The sequence below is a fragment of the Lepidochelys kempii genome, chromosome 23 (genome assembly GCF_965140285.1).
Source record: "Lepidochelys kempii isolate rLepKem1 chromosome 23, rLepKem1.hap1, whole genome shotgun sequence".
NCBI classification, from domain to species: Eukaryota; Metazoa; Chordata; order Testudines; family Cheloniidae; genus Lepidochelys; species Lepidochelys kempii.
This window is the reverse complement of record NC_136402.1, coordinates 9,392,948-9,413,184: the sequence shown is the minus strand read 5'-3', so window position 1 is coordinate 9,413,184 and position 20,237 is coordinate 9,392,948. Positions and strand designations below refer to the sequence as shown.

Sequence of the window (20,237 nt, the reverse complement as noted above, 5' to 3'; positions counted from 1 at the left end):
CGGAGCTCCAAAGCCTCGGAAGAAGTGGGCCAACGAATGACATTCCCGCACCCCACTGGTCTCTCTTCAGACATGTCATTGCAGGCAGATCATGAGCGCTTGAACTTCTCCCCTCCCAACCCCGGCTGGAGGCTGAGTTTGGCTGGAAGGGTTGTTTGAAAATTCAAAGCTTGGGTCAAAAGGCAAAGCGATGTGGGTGTTGCAGGGCCTGCAGCAGCAGGTGATTTCTGACAGCAGGGGCCTTGTTAATGCAGCGTGAGATCCTGTGACTGGGGAGTCTCAGCTGGGAAACGGGGTGCAGGTTTGTAACACGGTGGGTGGGGAACCATTGGACCAGCTCAGAGCCAGGATGGAGCCTTCAGCACTCTGGCTTTTCAGCGAGATTGTTGCCTCATTCTCGAGCCGAGCTAGCCCCACCACCAGCTAGGGGCTGAATGCAGGAATTCGGGTTTGTGAGGCTCCAGCCTGGGTTACATAGGAGGTCATATGGGATGAGCAGAATGGGCCGTTCAAAACTTATGTGAACTGGGTGGGTTTTGACTAGAAAGACTGGGAGCAGGTGACAGAGGGGAAAATTTCAACCCAGGATCTCCTGTCTCCCTGGCAGAATCCCATCCCACCCCCCCTTTGCAACATTTCCCCCTTGGCTCACAACTAATATTTTGACAGGATCTCTCCCCACTGAGTGCTCCTGTGGAGAGACGAGGACCTTGCTGTGTTAATTGGCTAATGCATGATAGGAGCCAGACATTCCCTCTCCTGAGGCATGGGGGATTTAAGGGATGTGTGTTTGATGGGGCTGGAGGTTATGGGTGTTGGTGGCAGAGGGCTGGAACTGGCAGCTGGGTTAATGGACTTCTTGGAAAAATTGTTCTTGATAGTTATCTTATTGCCTTTGAAATAAAGTTAACGCTCAGAACAGGACCATGTCTGCCAGGGCTTGGCTGTCACCAGCCACTGCTGGCGGTCGGTCGTGGGGCCCAGAAATGGCACATGCTGGCAAGGGCCAGCAATTTATTCCTAGTATTTAACACCGCTGAGATTTGTAGGGCTTGCGAATTAAAGGCTCCACCTCAAATTGATTCCTCGCTCTCAGCTACAGCTGTGCATCAGTCCAGCACACAGCACTTTGCAAAGCAGGTCAGCAGCCTTGTCTCTACTTTACAGATGGGGAAACTGAGGCACAGAGCAGGGAAATGACTCACCCATGGTCCCCCAAAAAGCCCAGGTATTGTGCTAGGAATAGAATCAGGTGTCCAGTGCTCTAACCCCTGGGCCATGCTCCCTCCTGCCTGCATCACATTCCCCAGCCAGCAGGCTCCAGCTCACTCCTTGAGGTTCTTGCACTTCTTAAGGCCAGACTGCAGTGACTCAAACCACCACCAGCAGCTCCGGAGCAGAACGAACAGGATTTCGCTGCGTCTGGTGGCAGACAATTGCACAGGTGCACTCGGGCACTGTTGGGGCTCAGAGGGTGAACAGCCAAGGGGGATCCTGTCAGAGGAAGGACAGGGGGTGGTACCTTTCAATGCAGCCTGGGGCACACGTCCTGTTCTCATGGACACACTTCAGAAGGGCTGAGGACACACTGGAAAGGGCTCAAGGAGCCATGAGAATGATTCCAGGGATGGAAAATCTGCCTTAGAGCGAGCGAGCGAGCGAGCGAGCGAGACTAAAAGCAGCTCAATCTAGCTAATAAACAAGTGTAATTCACCACTGGACAAGGTTGATACAGAGGGAGAAATTCTGGGCTAACTGCGCTGGCATTGCTGTGGCAGGGCTGTGCAGTCTGGTGACCTAACCCATCCGTGAAAGCAGGTTGGCAGCTGCTCTGCGCCAACAGGGCTGAACCAGCCGGAGCACTCTGGGGACTCCATCGCCCTCGCACTTCAAAGAAAAATCAAATGAAAAGTGGGCCTTCTTCACAGCCTAGTCTGTTAATTGCACAGCCCTGGCCCCTCCCCCATGCAGCATAGCAAACAGAGTTTAAAAGCCCTAACCCCAACTCCCGAAATTTCCAACAGTCTCTAGATTTTACTCCTTCCCGGCCTCTCCTGGGCATTTCCCCAGACCCCCCGGGTCTATTTCACTGCCTAACCGGTGAAGTTGTCCACCAGGTGCTTCTCAGGCCACTTGCCAAGACCTTGGGTGATCAGGTGAGCGAAGAGCTGTTCCTTGGCACTCTGGTAAGACGCAGCCTGGGTCTAAAGAGGGAGAAAGAGGCACAGTGGGAATTGGCCAGGGCACGGAGGGTTTAACAGACGCTTGAGCAAAAGGGTTTCAGTCTCGCAGTCAGACGTGGGTCAGAATCAGCCCCATGTTACAGAGCTGGAGCTGCGGGGGACGGAACAGGGACTGAGGCATAAACTGGGGAAGTGATCTGACTAAAGTCACATGCAGAGTTAGTGGCAGATGGGAACAGAACCCCAGAGTCCTGACCCCAAGTCCCCATCCCCTCCTCTTCTAACCACTGGACCCCTCTTCCCTCCCACAGCTGGGAGCAGAACCCAGGAGTCCTGACTCCTACCATTCTTCCTGACATACCCACTGTGATGAAGTGGGACTGTTCTTAATGTTTCCTCTGAATAGTGGGGGGGTGCCTCAGTTTCCCCTAGGCAGTTCTTAAGTCTCTAGGGGGTGGGGTAAGGGTGTATGATCATTGCAGAGCCCTAGAGGGCAAGTGTGTGCAGGGGTCTGGACACAGAGAATGGCCGACACCCTGTTTCCTGGCAACTGATGGCCTGGGCCCTTCCCCCCTGCAAGGTGAGAGCTAAAGGGTTGGAGAACAAAGGAATCCGGTGACCTCCTGGCCCGGGAAAGGAACAAAGCCCAGAGGAGGGGGGCTGGAGAGAGTTTCAGTTTGGGGGCTGGCTGGGACATGGAGTGAAGGGCAGACGTGGTTGTCTGGCTCACTGCCCCCCAAAATGGACCCAGCCGAGGGGTCCCGTTCTCTGCACCTACAAGCTCTGTGTTAGACCATGTTCCTGTCGTTTAATAAACCTTCTGTTTTACTGACTGGCTAAGAGTCACATCTGACTGCGGAGTTGGGGGGCAGGACCCTCTGGCTTCCCCAGGACCCTGCCTGGGTGGATTCGCTGTGGGAAGCGCACGGAGGGGCAGAGGATGCTGAATGCTCCGAGGTCAGACCCAGGAAGGTGGAAGCTGTGTGAGCTGTGTGTCCTGAAGACAGGCTGCTCCCAGAAAGGAGACTTCCCCAGAGTCCTGACTGGCTTCATGGGGAGCAGTTCCAGAGCATCGCCCGGGGACTCCGTGACACCCACATACCCCATGCTCCTGTGTCTTCCCTTCAGCACTTGGCAGCCCCCCCTTCCCCACCCCGCACAGTGCCCAACCTTGGCTTGGTGGTAAGTGGGCAGCGCCAGCAGAGCATTCTCGTTCATCTGGTGCACCAACTGCCGGAAGTATCGCAGCATGGCAGCTTTGCAGATCTGGCTGGGGAAGACCCGGTCCTCCGCGGCAGGGTTTCTGGAGGGGTGGGGGGGCGGAAGGAGACGCTCAGATAGAGGGGGCAAGGGCAGCTCCAGCTGCTGATCAACAGCCGTGGGTGCCAGCGATCCGGCTTTACCCACAGCCTGGGGACAGACACACCTCTGCCCCAGTGCCCCACCACCCGCCCACCCATCCGCAGCCAGTTAACACTGGGGTGTCGGCTGTTCTCTGCCATTAGGAACCGAGCCGCTCGCTCATGTCAACACGCTGTGGCCGCACCGGAGGGTGAACCAGGCTCCAGTGCCCAGCTCCAGGGGGATAGAGGTTTGGACTGCAGAGGGGGCTTAGATGGGGGGCACTGCAGGAGGCAGAGACACCATCTGGGAGGAGCCCAAGCACTGTGTTCATGGGGGATCTAACAGAGGAGCTTGGCTTCAGAGAGCAGCCCCTCGGGTACAACCGCCACCCAGTCCATTGGGTTTCATCCCCCAGCATCGCCCATCCTGCTAGCACTACAGGACCAGCCAGGGGACTCAGGGTACCAAGGGGACCCAGAGATTCATTACCCCCTGCACCGTGATCCCCGTCCCCCCACTCACTTCAGCACGGCCAGCCCAGTGGCGCCGTCCACCCGCTCTGGGGCTGCGTCCCCACGGCACCAGTTGAGGCTGAGTCTGCAGCACTCGGCGCTGGAGCTGAGGGGGCCGACACGGGGCCCCAGGAAGAAGCAGATCTGGTGCTGGGCATAGGGGGCTGGCAGGCCGGCCTCGGGGCCCAGCTGCAGCCGCTCATTGATGACCCAGTTCAGGGCGGGCTGGTCGGGGCCGGGGTCCGCTGGGCAGGGGGAAGAGAGAGGCAGAGGCAGAGCCATTGCTGCAGGGCCCCTTCCAAGGCACTGAGCCCCCCGCCCTGCTCCCTGCAGCGCAGCGCCCCCTTGTGCCACGCTGGCATCAGCGCTGTGCGGGGAGAGCACCCCCTACTGAGCCCCCCGCTCCCTCCCTGTGGCACAGCGCCCCCTTGTGCCACGCTGGCATCAGCGCTGTGCGGGGAGAGTGCCCCCTACTGAGTCCCCTGCCCCGCTCCCTGCTGCACAGCGCCCCCTTGTGCCACGCTGGCGTCAGCGCTGTGCGGGGAAAGTGCCCCCTCCCGAGCCCCGCCTCCTCCCTGCGGCACAGCGCCCCCTTGTGCCACGCTGGCGTCAGCGCTGTGCGGGGAGAGTGCCCCCTCCCGAGCCCCGCCTCCTCCCTGCGGTACAGCGCCCCCTTGTGCCATGCTGGCATCAGCGCTGTGCGGGGAGAGCGCCCCCTCCTGAGCCCCCTGCCCCGCTCCCTGCGGCACAGCGCCCCCTTATGCCACGCTGGCATCAGCGCTGTGCGGGGAGAGCGCCCCCTACTGAGCCCCCTGCCCCGCTCCCTGCGGCACAGCGCCCCCTTGTGCCACGCTGGCATCAGCGCTGTGCAGGGAGAGCGCCCCCTCCTGAGCCCTCCCCCTGCAGCACAGCATCCCCTACTGAGCCCCCCAGTCCCACAGCACAGCATCCCCTTGAGCCATGCTGGGGTCAGGGCTGTGCGGGGAGAGCGCCCCCTACTGAACCTCCACCCGGCTCCACAGACCCGAGCACCCCCTCACCCACTTCCTCAGCACGGTACCCCCACCGAGCCCCCTCCATGCTCTGCTCCCTGCTGCACAGTGCCCCCTACTGAACCCACCTGCATCATCGTGCTCCCCACGAGCCCTCCACCCCACTCCCTGCCGTCTGGCACTGTTACTGACCCCCCCCCGCATTACACCTCCCCACTGAGGCCCCTGCAGCCCAGCACCCTCCACTCAACCCCTCTGCCCAGAGTAGCCTCAGTTCGCACCTAGGATAATGCTGGAGAGGTACAGCGGCTCCATGAAGTGGCTGAGGAGCGCCCCCTGCAGGCCCAGCACGCTCCAGCGGCTCAGCTTGTCGCTGCCGGAGGCGCAGCAGACGCAGGCGGCCAGCAGGCTTGGGGGGCAGCTGGGGACAGGCATCAGCGCGCCCTTGGCATGGACGTAGAGGCCGACCGAGGGCTTCCTCCCAGGGAACGGGATGCTGCAGTGAGCAGGGCGGGGGGACGGGCACGGCAGGTCACAGGGGGGGCAGGGAACAGGGGCACTGGGCTGGGGGCAGCTCAGGGTTTATCAGCCACTAGAAAGAGGGCTGATTTCTAGGGAAAAAAGACAAACAGGCCCCAACCCCACAGCAGCACGCCCCCAGCATCAACCCATGCCTCTGTCCCTCAGCAGATCCCCACCATCCTGAGCACCACACCCCCAGCATGTCCCTGCCACCCCACTGCCCCACACCTCTGCCCCCCGCCCAGAACTGCCCCTCAGCTCTACCCCACTGCCCTGCCATACCCTAGTACTGCTCCCCTGCTCCGCCATGCTCCTTTGCCCCATGGCCACACCCTGCCCCCTAGCTCTGTCCCACTCCTCTGCCTCCGTCACCGCACTGTTGATCCCCAGCTCTGCCTCCCCAGCCCACCCCCCCACAGCACCACCCCACTCCTGTGTTCCACGGCACTGCCCTGGCACTCCCCAGCACCGCCCCACACCCTCGACCCTTCTACCCACCAGCCCCCCGCCCCGCCCCCACACTCACGGGAAGTTTTCGGAGGCCCCTGTGGGTGTGCAGCTCAGATACAGGTGCACAAAGACCTTCGGCTTGAGGGCCAGCCGCCCCCCCTCCGCCGAGGGCTGGAAGATGCATTTCTCCTGGTCCACCGGCTCCTTCACGCTACACCCCAGCAACAGCTGTTTGTACAGGTACCTGCTGGGGGGAGTGGGGAAGCAGAGATCCCCCATCACAGTAGTGACTGGTCCCACAAGAGCTCCGAACTCTGCCCCCGCCCCCACCCCCACAGGATCGGACTGATCTCCCCAACCTTCACATCCATCCATAGAAAATCCACAATGGGACAGAGGACTAGATCCCTTTCTCTGCCCCCCGTCGCTTTAAAACCCAACACTCACCCCAACTTCTCCAGCCCAAATAACACCCTAAATTCATCTCCACTCCCAAGGACTCAGCCACCCTGTCCATACAGTGGGTTACAGAAGGAGAGCTAGGAGGCAGGACTCCTGGGTTCTATTCCCAGCTTTGGGAGGGGAGTGGGGTCCAGTAGTTACAGCAGAGCTGGGGAGTTAGGGTCTGATTCCTGCTTAAGGGAGGGACGGAGTCTCCTATTACAACTGCTAGGCTCCATCCTCGATAAGGAGGATCGGGGCCCCTCCCTGACTGTTATAGGCTGGCTCTTCCAGATCCCACCCCCCCGGCCCCCCATCTCTAGCCTGTCCAGCCAGCCTCACATTGCAGCTTAGTGACCGGAGCACTTCTCACCTCTGCAGCGCCCGGCGAGCCACCACCATGCCGTGCATGTCATGGAGCCGCCGGCCACTGAAATCCAGCCAGCCACCGTGGCAGGTATCGCCAGTGCCCAGCGCCACGAGCTCAAAGCTCTCCCTGCAATCCTGCTGCGTGTCCATCACCTCTGCAGGGCAGAGAAGGGTTCAACCACAGTGCTGAGGCGGCAGCGGGGCCAGGGGTAACCTGCCCTCATCACTGCCCCAGCCTCAAACTACTGTGACTCCTCCAGTTTAGTGATCAGAGCCAGGGGGCTGGGAGCCAGGACTCCTGGGTTCTGTTCCCAGCTCAGCGAGGGGAGTGGGCTTGAGTGGTTAAAGAGGGTAGGGGTCTGGGAGCCAGGACTCCTGGGTTCTATTCCTGGTTCTGGGACTTCCGCATCACTTAGAATTTGGAAGAAGGCAGTGGGCAGGTTTCCTAGCTAATATTCCTGGCTCTGACCCTTAAATGACACACCCCTCTGAGAGCTGGGGATAGAACCCAGGAGTCCTGGCTTCCAGCACCAGGGAACGCACCAACCCATTTATCATCAGCCACCCATTTGTTCTTTCATCTGCGGAGGGTTCTCCCCAGTCCATAGACCACCTCCCCACCAATAGGGCTGGGTGCATCTCCCCTGCTGGGGAGAGTGCCACCTCTGTCCAACGCACACCGCAGTGTAGCCTGGGTCAGCCCCCGCAGGCCATCAGCTGCCTGGCTGCATCTGCTCAACCGGTTCCTTCAAGGTGCCAGGGGAAGGGTGAGCTTCTCCTGCAGCCATCCGGCCTTGGCGGTGGGGCGGGGGCAGGGCCTGACCAGCCAGATGCTCCTCACCTCGCTCCAGGATGAAGGCTGCCACGCTGTTCTTACAACCCCAGTACTGCGGGTCCCCTGCCAGGAGCCGGTCGAACGTGTCGCTGGTGAGGGCCGCACAACGATGCATGTGGGAGAACACGGTTTCTGCAGCAGGGGGACGGGGAATGTGAAGAGAGCAGATCTGGTTCCTGGGCATTGAGGGACTCAGCCCAGGCGCTGCGGTGATGGGCGTCAGGATAACCCTCTTATGCCCGGTGGGGGTCAGACCGGGCACACGGGGGAGAGGGAGCAGTGCGACGGAGTCAAACCAGGCACTCGGAGAAGGAGGCGGGGAGCTCAGACTGAGCACACGGAGCAGGGGGGAAGGGGGTATCACTATTCCCCATTTCTGGAAGGGGCGTGGGGGTCTAGTGCTTAGAGCAGGGGGTTGGGGGGAGGGCTGGGAACCAGGATGCCTGGGTTCTACTCCTAGCTTAGTCACTAACTCCCTAGAGATTAAAGGTCTTTGATGCTCAGCATTATCAGCACAGGCTGGGGGTTCTGGGGTCCCCACCTGGCTTTATGGGGCTGGCTGCCCAGTGCTGCTCTGCTCGGAGTCACCTTCAGACTCACCTGGGTTCCCCGTCTCCATATGGAGCAGCTGGCTCGGGGTTTCTGGCGCACGTCCTCAGGAACTGCCACTCACAGGGGACGCAGGGTGGAATCGGCCCAGACAAGGGCTCTGCAGGGGGGACAGACACCAGGGACAGATATTGGCACAGGGTAGGGGGAAATGCAGGCATGAATCTCTCCAGATAAACCCACTGCACCCCTGCCTCACTGCCCACCCCATACAAAGCCATCCAGCCACCCCCTGTACCCCACCTCCTGGCCCCCCACGCTAGGCCATGCCATCCATACACACCCCCCATCCTCACTCTACACTATGCCACACCATCCATCCATCCAACCCCAGCCCTTTCTACCAACCTCACACTATGCCATGATGTCCAGCTTTCCCCCCCAGCCTGCAGCCACACACCCGCCCTACTCACCCACCTTGGCTCCCCCCCCAAACAGGGTCCACTCTTCCCCACCCGCTGTTCCATCTCATTCTTGTCTGGTTAAACTGTACTGGGAGCTCCCTGCCATGTGCCAGCCTGTCCCCAAACCACCAGGGGTGATGGCAGAGGCTCCCAGAGTCACGAGACCCCAGCAGAATCTCGCCTTGCACCCAAAAGCAAAATACCGTTCCTGTAGTTAGCAAGAAAAGCTCAAAAAATGTAACCCAAGCGTAACTGAGGTAACAATGCTGCCTAAGACCATGGCTGCAAGGGGGAAGCTGCTCGGGATGTGACCAACGCTGCCTGAACCCGCCGACAACCTGAGCCCACCGAGAGCCTGAGCCTATCACTGTGAGGGGGAGCTGCCTCAGCTTCACTGGGTGTTGACTCCAGGCCTTATGCTCCAGGGGGCCTGGCCAACCCCAACCCCAACCCCGGGAGCTGTGTGTGACAGGAGGGGGAGAGTGCAGCAGGCCCACACCAGCAGACACACCCCAGCTGCTGGGGCTAGTATGGCCCCCTGCAAGGACTGTCACTCCTGCTGCACCAGAGAAGAGCAGACCCTGTACCACTCCTGGGGATAGGGCCCCATACCAATGCCCTTGCCTCTCGGGGAGGGGAGCGTCACCCCTGTCACTTTGGGTAGGGCAGAGACACAGCGAGGGGGGCAGAGCCCAATGCCATGCAGCACCTAGGACTGCGGTCTGGTTTAATGCAGCCCTGATAGTTGCTCAACCAAATTCACCCCCACCAGCTGCCCCCTGCACACTAGCACCCCCTGGCCAGGAGGCGCAACCTGGAGAGCCAGGCTCGGGCCAGGGATCCTTCCCCTCCGAGTCCAGGCACTCGCACAGGGACAAGAGCTGGATCCAGAGCTAAGTCCCCAGCCGGTGTTTTTGGTGACCATCTGGTGCAGCCCCTCCATGCCAGCTGAAAGGAGCAAGAGCCCAGCTGTGGGTCAGACAGCAGAATGGGAAATGTGGGGGCTAGGAGGGGACCAGGGCCTGGAATTAGATATGGGGAAGATTAGGAGGTTAGAGCCAAGCATGGGAAGCAGAGTTAGTTCCAGAATGAGGGAATTAGAGGAGGGGGCAGGATTAGAGATGGGTCCTGGGGAAGCCAATTAGAAGAGGGGGCTAGGTTCATTGCAGGGGGTGGGGGGAATTGGAGGAGAAAGTGGGATTAGTGCCAGAAACAGATTAGGAAGGAGGTGGGATTAGAGGAGGGGGCAGGGTTATAGCCAGGGTAAAGGGAACAGGCAGGTTTAGCTGGGTAGGAGGCAGGATTAGCGCCAGAGGCAAATTAGGGAAGGATCTGAGATTACAATTGGAGAGGGATTATTTATTCGGATTGGATAAATAACACTAGAGTCCGTTCCCCCCATCCAGCCTGTGGAGCGGGCAACACATTCAGCAGAACACATTCGCCTGCCCAGCTCTCGGGAACCTTTCTGGTTCCTTTTATCTCTGAAGGCTAGAGAAGGAAAGAGGGGGTGGACAGGGGGTTTAGAGGACAGAGGTGCTGGGGTAGATATTTGGGGGGGTCTAGGTCAGTGGTTTTCAACCTATGGTACGCAGCTTCCTAGGGGTCTGCAGAGCATGTCTGAGATTTCCAAAGTGCTCCGCACCTCCATTTGAAATGTTTTGGGGGTCCACCAATGAAAAAAAGTTGAAAACCACTGGGCTACAGGAAAGGATGTTAGAGATCAGGGTAGGTACTAGGGGAGGGGGTCTACAAATGGAGGGAGTGGAAGGGTCATGGTGTTTGGGAGAGTCTAGAGGGAGTGCTGGGGGCTCAGGATAGGTGTTTGGAAGGGGACAGAGGCAGGGCTGGGGGCTAGAAGAAGTATAGGGGGGGCTAGAAGAGGGGGGATGGGAAATATTTGGAGGCTAGAGGCAGGGCTGGGGGCTAAAAGAGGGGGAATGGGAGATATTTGGGGCTAGGGACGAGGAGGGGTGGAAGGTATTTGGGTGGCAGGTGGTTAGAAGAGGAGGAGGGGATGGGGGAGCTAGAAGAGGAAAGGTGGGAGGTATTGGGGCAGGGGGCTAGAAGAGGAAGGGGATGGGAGGTATTTGGGGGGCTGGAAGGGAGGGAGGTATTTGGGGAAGGGGGGCTAGAAGAAGGGGGATGGGAGATATTTGGGGCTAGAAGAGGAAGGAAATGGACGATATTGGGGGTGGGGGGGCTAGAAAAGAGGGGAGGATGAGAGGTATTGGGGCAGGGGGCTAGAAGAGAAGGGGTGGGAGGTATTTGGGTAGAGGGGGGGTGAGGTATTTGGGGGCAAGGGGTAGAAGAGGGGACAGGAATTTGGCAGCAGGGGCTAGAAAAGGGGGAGGGTGGGGGCATTTGGGGAGAGGGGGCTGGGGGGGTATTTGGGGGGAACTCAAGGCGGCCCCACCTCCTTTATCCTACTCCACGTGCTGCTCAAGAGCGGCCTCCCGGAGCCTCGGGGCGCCCTGACACCCGCCCCCGCCCTGGGAAGCTCCGCCCCCCCCGGACACAGCCAATAGGAAGAGGAGACAGAGCCCTCACCAATTAGAGCGCAAGAAGGACGCTTCCCCAGCCCCGTGTTTGGGTGGGGGGGCAGTGAGCCAGACACCCCCCCCTGGGGTGCAGCGGGGCTGCAGTGAGCTAGAGAGACCCTTGGGGTGCAGCGGGTGGCGGGGGCTGCAGTCACCAGACCCCCCCCCGGGATGCAGCAGGGAGGGGGGGTGCAGGGACACAGGATCTGGTGGCACTTTGTGCAGCCACTGCTGTGATGAGTGGGTGAGTCTCAGCCTTCCTGCTGTCACCCACCTCGCAGCTTCCCATCTTGTCTAGGGGCTGCCCTCCCTTTACCCCCTCCGCCGGAGGAATTTATTTCCCTTATAACCACTATGTGTCCCGGACGTCTGGGTGCCGTGTAGCCTTTGTTCTGTAGCAGGGGCCATGCTAACAAAATAATCCCTCGCACAAGACTCAGTCGATCCTTACTGAGGACTTTATTCTGATGACGGGGACCCTGATTTCCAACCTCCCCGGGGGGAACCTTCCCAAATGGGCTCTCTGCTGCTGAGCCACAAGACCGTCCCACTCCCCACCAGCAGGGGCAGGGGTCCCGTGGGTTCTTCTGGTTTGGAGGGAAGTAGAAGATGTGTCTCTGGTTTTCGCAGGGCCAATAGAGGGAAAAATCCCTGGTTCCCTGCTCCAGGCACCCAGCAGAGAAGTTGCTGAAGAGGACCTGGCGGGCCTGCAGCACACCGAGAGAGAAGAAAGGTGGTGAGGCCTACAACCAAGGAGCAGAAATAAAAGCTTTGCCATGCATCAACTTGCAGAACTCCCTGCTGCAGGAGGGCCAGGTCCTCTCATAGCTTCTGGAGAAGGCCTGGGAGTGGAGCAGGAGCTCAGCTCAGCAAAAACATACGACCCTACCCAGCCCCATGTTCCCATTCTCTTTGACCCCAAAGCCCTGCTTGGCCTCAGCACCCACAATCCCCCATTGCTCCTGCACAACTCCCATGTCCCATTCTCTGTTACCCAGAATCCCCTGGGGCTCTGCCCAACCCCGGCACCCCAGTCTCTGTTTTCCAGAATTCCCTGTAGCCCCTGCCCACACCCAGAGCCCCATTGTTTATTACCCAGAATCCCCAGTGTCCCCTACCCTGCCCCATAGCTGTCGCCTGCAGGTCCCTGGGGAGCACGAGAAAGCCCATGGGCCATGCACTGCAGCTCATGCTCCTTTCCCATGATGGGAACCAAAGCCTCCTGAAGGGAGTGGAGCTTCGGAGGCAGGATGAGATGAGTCAGAGAACAGGACACAGGGGTGGTGACAGGGAGGTAGGAATTCCCCCTCCACAAACCATCGGCGGCCAAGGCCAAACCCAGCCAGAAAAGGCCAGGGATCCCAAGGGATGGGGATGAGCCGAGCCCCTCACACCAGGGACAGGGCCCTAGGGAGCCTGTGGGGCAGGAGCGCAAGGAGGTACCTGGTAGCTGTGATTGCAGGACGGGAGGATCCCGGCTCTCTGGATCGCTCTGAACGAAAGGGAAATGAATTGGGGTCAGCCGGAGTGGGGGGAGGTAAAATCACTCCATGATGCTGGCACTGCAGTGCCACTAGCCTCCTCCATGAGCCCCTACCCCACCCTATAGAGCAGTCCCTGGAGAAAGGGAGCCCCACCTTCCCCATAGGCAGAACCACCCCATGGCAGAGTTCCAATTCACCCCATAATCATCCCCCTGAGAGAGAGTGCTGACCTGCAGATCACCCCTTATAGATCTCCTGAGCGAGAGACCCCAGTACTGTACATCGATCCCCAAAGGGGAGCCGTACTCCTATTACAGATTGTCTCAGCCCCTCTCTATACATCCCCACAACTGAGAGAGCCCCTCACTAGAGATCCCCCACCACTGAGAGATCCCCTCACTATGGATCCCCTCACTAGAGATCCCCAACACTGAGAGATCCCTTCACTATGGATCTCCAACACCAAGATCCCCTAACTAGAGATTCCCCACCACCAAGAGGTCCCCTCACTATGGGGATCCCCACAAAATTTCCCTTCACTAGAGATCCACAACACTGAGAGATCCCCTCATTATGGATCTCCAACACCAAGATCCCGTCACTAGAGATTCCCCACCACCGAGAGATCCCCTCACTATGGATCCCCACAAGAGATCCCCTCACTAGAGATTCCCCCATGAGAGATCCCCTCACTGTGGATCCCCACTGAGAGAGACCCAACAATGAGAGAGCCCCCCCCTAGAGATCCCCCAAAAGAGAGATCTGCAACACTGAGAGAGCCCCTCACTAGAGATTCCCCACCACAGAGAGATCCCCTCACTATGAATCCCCAACACTGAGATCCCCTCACTATGGATCTCCTCACTACAGAGCTCTCAGATTAAGATCCCCTAATAATAGATCCCAACCCTATAGATCCATGCATGAGAGATCCACTTGTGATAGATCCCCCATAGAGTCTCACCTGCCCTATCAGGTGTCCCAATCCCTTGGCCCATAACCAAGAGCGTCTGAACCCCTCTCCAAGCCCCTGCCCCACTGAGAACTTTGCGGTCACCAAGGAGTGTGGGGTGGGGTTTGGAAGTGTCCCCCCCACCAGGGGGTCTATTCTCTCTTGCTCGCCCACCTGGCTGCCAGGCTCACTCTGCGCCCCCACCCCCAGTGCCCGGCTCACCCGTTGAGGTTGTACATGGTGCGCAGGGCGCGGGCTGCCCCAAGCACTTGCTGGGGGAGCTCAAGGCCTCCACGCACGCAGCGCAGGTCCTGTGCTTCTGCCTCACTTCCCTCCTGGGGTGGGAGTGGGGTAAATGCCCCTGAGGCAGTCACATCGCCCCCCACCCCCACCCCCCGAGACTACATGCTGGGGATCCAGGCTGTGAGGCCGGGGGATCTGCTGGCCGTGGGGTTCCCTGGAGCCTGGTGGGATTCACAAGGAGATGGCCTGACACCCCAACCCATGTACGAGCTCCCGCCTCCCGTGCCTACCACCCATGCCTACTGCCCCTTGAGCATCCCTCCCTACGGCCTCCCCACTACCTCCCCTGGCTCTCTCCCCTCCCCTGCAGCTTCCCATCCCCCCAGCTCCTGCCCCGATGCATCCCCCCTCTCTACGCTTTCTCCCCGCAGCTTGCCCCATTCCCTCCCTAGGTTAGTCACAGCTTCGCCCCTGCCAAATTATTGGGAAAGGCACCAAAGCTGGGTTTTCAGGTATTGTTTATTCGGCGGCCATCTTGGTCTGGGATAAGAACAAGGTGACCTCCATGTTGTGGCAGGTTCTTGTTCCCCTAGGCTGAGCAAAAGGCGGGAAAGTAGAAAGAGCGGGAATCTGTTGTTGCTAAGCAACCGGTTCCTATAAAGGCAGATGAGGGGAGGGGTCAGGGGCTCTGGAGCCTTTGGGGGCTCAGGTGTCCGACGCTCTCTCTCTGTGGTGTGGGACCCCCTTTCACACTGGGGACTGGCCTGCAGCAGCCACTCACTAAACAGCACTGTCGGTGGGGGGGGGGGTTGTTTGTTATTTTCTTTTGGGAAGCGCGGACTCGGTCCGATTAGTTAGTTCAGGCATACGACCATAGACAGCGCAGCGAGGGATGGGTGGGGGGAGGGGTCTGAGATAGGGTTACATACCTGTCTTCTACACCTGTGATCCACCGTCGGTGGCCATCGCCGATCCGGATTCTGCAGCCACTCCATCAGCCGCACCTGAAGAAGGCAGAAGAGCACCATTGCCTTCTCGAGTGTGTGTGCATAGTCCAAATCTCCAGAGTCCTTAATCCATCCCCCTCCTTTAGTAAATAAAGTGGTGTTCTGAGTTTACGTCCGTGGGGTGGTTTCTTTTGTTCCAGCTCTGATAGACGGGCTTAAGGGGGGACCCAGCGGGAGGTATACTGTAAGGCTCCCCAAAGTCTTTTGGTCAGATAGGTCCCCTAAAAAATCCTTACAGACTGCTAAAATAGATGCTCCCAGTCTTCTGTAAGAAAGTGTATTGCTCTCCCCAGCTGAGCACTCTGTTTTAGCAAAAGAGTTAGTAACAGAAGGAGCGATGGCGGGGCTAGGAGCCCAGCATGGAGGCTGCTCCAGCATCGCAAGCAGCGGGGCAGTGTAGTGGGACCGGGGGTAGCATGTGGAGTGGGTGGCTCCTGTCTAGAGAGGAAGAGTGGGCTGGAGGCATGGTTAAGATGGACACTCTCCTGCTGGGAGAAGCAGGGACCTATCTGCCTCATTTGCCCTCTGCCCTGGGTCCTTGAGCTCCCCCACAGACCTGAGAGGGGGCTGCCCAAGGCTGCAGTAGGAAAGGGTGGACAAGTATCCCAGACAGTGCAGAGAGGAGCAGCCCCTGCTGCAGGGTCGGTGAAACTGAGCCAGGGAGCGGCTGGGCCCAGGGAGCTGAAAGAGATCAGGGCCTAGCTCTGGTGCAGATCTTGCAGCCCAGGCTACGCCCTGAGTGTGAGGGGATGGTCGCAGCTTGGGGTGGGCGTATCTGGTGATTCACAGCTGGGGTGCACATTTCATTAGAGTGTGCACCCAGGGAATTTTTTTTTTGAAGGCGAACATTTATTGAATACTCAATCATAAAGGACATTTTTATTCATCAAACAAACTAAAGAAACTAAAACTTAACTAAACTTAATGTTTTTTAAATTAACAACTAAACTGTACTTAAAAAATACAAACTTAAAAAATGAGACACAAAATTTCAAATTTTTCTGTAGTGCTAACCAGGCATATACAAAGATACAGTCAATTTTCATTATCTTTAACCAGATAATGAGCTAACCCAAACTGACCAAAACAGATTAAGGTTTCTTCATCTTCCTGTCCTAGAGAATGAGACATCGCTCACCAGGTGTTATGGACTTAAATTCCTCAATCACATTGTTGTAATTAACTGACAAAGCCAATTCTTGTTCAATGTACAAAATCATGAGTGAGTCGAGGCGCTGTTGGGACATTGTACTTCTTAGTTTGTTTTTTACATGTGCTAGTTTCGAAAAGGCTCTTTCACATGAACAGCTTGTAAAAGCAAAAAGAAAAGGAGTACTTGTGGCACCTTAGAGACTAACCAATTTATTTGAGCATAAGCTTTTGTGAGCTACAGCTCACTTCATCGGATGTGAGCTGTAGCTCACGAAAGCTTATGCTCAAATAAATTGGTTAGTCTCTAAGGTGCCACAAGTACTCCTTTTCTTTTTGTGAATACAGACTAACACGGCTGCTACTCTGAAGCTTGTAACAGGTAAGACTGCAAAGCACTGAATAGATTTGTAAAAGGCCTGGAACATGGAAGACCGATCCAATTCCTTTAGCGAATCAAGCCACTCTCTGGTGGTGTTCATAGTGCTACCTTTAGGAACAGATCCGTCATAACCCCAAAGCAATCCAACTTCAGCTTCCAACTCATCCAAGGACACTTTAAATTTGTTGGCAATGATTCTCATATCGTCCCGGCCAATGTCTAAGCTCAGCAGTTTTCCCATTGCAGTCACAATTTTACAAGTCTCCTGTTCAAATCGCTGGTCAATGCTGGTAATCATTGAGTCTAGGAGTGGGTAAACTGAAGTTATTCTCTCCTGCTCCTCTTTTGTATCAAAGTGATGCTGGGACTCAAACGCATCATCAATACGAGTGGACGTTTTTCTCTTCTTAACTGGAGGAATCGATATATCATTCTCTACACACATTTTCATTGAAAATAGATTGAAAATATTCTGGGCCACTTCTCATCGCAGCAAAAGAGTTACACAATCTTTTCACCCCTGTCATTGCAGTAAGTTGAGATCTGGATAGGGATGGCTCTACCAATTTTGCCGCCCTAAGCAGTCGCCACTGAATTGCCACCGCCACAAGCCGCTGTGGCAGGAAGAGCAGCGGAGCTGCCGCCAAATTGCTGCTGCGGGACACGGACTGCTGCCCCATTCTAAATGTCGCCCCAAGCACCTGCTTGGAAAACTGGTGCCTGGAGCCAGCCCTGGATCTGGAGCTTGAAGAGCCTTACTCACTTTTACCATCATCTGGAGAATAGGGTGCAACATGTGAAGGGCAAAGATGAACTTGAATGAATTTAGTTCATGGATAAGGCCCCTGGCTTTTATTTTAGCATCAGCAAGGCGAGTTGTTTCGATAATCTCTTGTAAAGCTTGTAAAATGATGGAGTAGTTTTGCTTTCCAGCAGCCACTGCTTCTGCTCTGCATGCCCATCTTGTGTTTGACAGGGACTTCAAAGTCTTCAACTGGGATCCTACTTCTTGTGAAATCTTCTCCATTACTGCATGTCGCACAGGACTCCCCTCCGTGAAGGCATAAAGAGTCTGAATAACATGGAAAAAATCAAAGACAGTTCTGTTCTGTTTACTAGCAGTGCATGCATCTTCTAGGATGAGGTTCAAACAATGCACATAGCAGTGTACATAGAGTATTTCACTGTTTCTTTCTTTACATTTCATTTGAACTCCCACAGTACATCCAGACATAGTAGACGCGCCATCAAAACAGACAGACATCACTGATGTCCAGTCAATTTTAAGAATGCCAAGGACGTCATTTAACTGGTCAAAAATAGACTGAGCATCAACTGTTAATAGTCTCTGAACAGACACAAAATGTTCAGCTGGACTATGTTTTTCATTGTCAAAATACCGCACCACAATGGACATCTGTTCATGGTGTCCACAGTCAGTAGTGTCGTTGGCAATTATTGAGACCATTTTTTCCATTTAGTGAAGACACAATCTTTTGTTGCACAACGCTGTGCAAGGCTACAATTAAATCATTTGGGATGCGATTACTCAGAGAGGTAGCGTTTCAAGGAGATTGTTGCACATGCTTTGCCATTATGGGATCATATTTTTGGAGCATATTGACAAGATTTAGAAATAAACCTTTCTCAAAACTGTCAGCTTTTGCATTGTGACCCCTGAATGGTCTCCCACCTTTCGCCAAACACAGAACAATGTCAATCAGTTGCTCCATTACACTTCGGTTATGGCACCGTTCTTCTTCTTGTTTAGACAGATAATCCTGCTTGCCCTCATCCAACAATATATCAATAGGTTTCCCTTCATTAAAACTTGACCATGAAGAACAGCTCAAAACATGAGATTTTGACAGTCGGTGGTTTTAAAAACATTCGTTGGCCTTATATCAGTTTCTGAATCCCTTATCAATAAATGCTTCTTTGTTTATTCCCTATTTTACTTCTAGGAAACATACTCAATCTAGGGTAATAAGGACCTCTAGATAATCGAAACTGGCGTTCTAATCTATTTTTTGGAATATCACAGACCGGGTCATCAGATGGAATGTTTGATGGCTTTGAATAGGAACTATACTGACCTGAACTAAGAGACAAAGTCTGTTACTGTTGGTCATTACTCAGTTTATTGCACACACTGGAACTGGTGGCGGCATTATCTTCATGTAAGTTCTTAACCGAGGAGTCCAAGGTATTTGCACTTCTATCAGCACATTCATTATAATTCAGTTTGCTCCTTTTCTTATATTAACAATGAACCGATCCATATTTTAAAATTAAAAGGGGGTATCATACGACTGAATTAAAACATAAAGCCACGGGCTTGTTATGCTATTTCAGTAGAGTACGCGCAACAAAGATTACAAACATTGTAGACACTGTGCTGGGCATGCCTGACGCGGCCGCTTATATAGCTCAAAGAATTTTCTAGAATAGTAGTCGGAGGGGGAGGGGAGAACCAACGGTAATATGGTGCCTCAGTAGTGGGGACGCATGCTGTGAGCGAACACAGGCTTTCTATACATTTCTACAACATCTATATTATGCAAGTCGGCCCTTATTGCATAGTACAACATAATACAACTGCAAAACTAAGCATCTCTGATGGTATCTTCTAGACTGAGTCCCATTGGGTAGATAGAAAGATTAACCTAAATAATCTATACAGAAGTCCCTGGAACCCCATAAGGTTGGGTCCCTAATCCATGAACTATTGGAACTCATTTACAATACTTTTCTTAAACATTACACGAATATATTGTCTCATACTATAGAATTAGAATTCATAATCCCTATTGCATGATGAGATATAATGTATCTTAATTAAAACTATCTTTAGATATGTTTTTTCCTCAAAAATCCAATTTAAATTTTAAAAAAATCCAATATTTTTGATTTTTTTTAAAGTCATTGATTTTTATCCACCCTAACAGCTGGGCATGGTGGGGATGGGGGGACGGGAAGGATTGGTCCCCAGCTGGAGCAAGGCAAGGGCCAGAGCACAGCAGGGCATGGGGGGGATTGGTCACCAGCTGGGGTGTGTGGGGTGCAGGAGTCAGGGCAGAGGGCTAGGGTGTGTGAGGGGGGTGCAGGAATCACAGCAGGGTGTAGGAGGGGGGTGCAGGAGTCAGGGCTGGGGTTGGGGGGTGCAGGAGTCAGGACAGAGGGCTGCGGTGTGGGAGGGGTCTGTAGGAGTCAGGGCAGGGTGTGGGAGGGGGCTGCAGAAGTCAGGGCAGAGGGCTGGGGTGTGTAAAGGGGTGCAGGAGCCAGGGCAGGGTGTGGGGGGGGTGCAGGAGCCAGGGCAGGGTGTGGGGGGTGCAGGAGTCAGGGCAGAGGGCTGGGGTGTGTGAGGGGGGTGCAGGAGTCACAGCAGGGTGTAGGAGGGGGGTGCAGGAGTCAGGGCAGAGGGCTGCGGTGTGGGAGGGGGCTGCAGGAGTCAGGGCAGGGTGTGGGAGGGGGCTGCAGAAGTCAGGACAGAGGGCTGGGGTGTGGAAAGGGGTGCAGGAGCCAGGGCAGGGTGTGGGGGTGCAAGGGGGTGCAGGAGTTAGGGCAGGGTGTGGGGGGGTGCAGGAGTCAGGGCAGGGGTTGGGGGGGTGCAGGAGTCAGGGCAGAGGGCTGGGGTGTGTGAGGGGGGTGCAGGAGTCACAGCAGGGTGTAGGAGGGGGGTGCAGGAGTCAGGGCAGAGGGCTGCAGTGTGGGAGGGGGCTGCAGAAGTCAGGACAGAGGGCTGGGGTGTGTAAAGGGGTGCAGGAGCCAGGGCAGGGTGTGGGGGTGCAAGGGGGTGCAGGAGTCAGGGCAGGGGTT

The 20,237-nt window shown here is 56.1% G+C and overlaps 1 protein-coding gene across 1 annotated transcript; it reads right to left on the bottom strand.

Moving 5' to 3' along the window:
* Positions 1 to 2,093: 2,093 nt before the first annotated feature.
* Positions 2,094 to 9,604, bottom strand: ADAD2 (adenosine deaminase domain containing 2). Its single transcript, XM_073321471.2, is given in 10 exon segments — positions 2,094 to 2,204; positions 3,354 to 3,486; positions 4,050 to 4,284; positions 5,313 to 5,527; positions 6,080 to 6,247; positions 6,818 to 6,968; positions 7,655 to 7,780; positions 8,249 to 8,285; positions 8,287 to 8,355; positions 9,476 to 9,604. Coding segments are annotated over 10 exon segments (1,374 nt in total).
* Between the last annotated feature and the right edge of the window lie 10,633 nt (positions 9,605 to 20,237).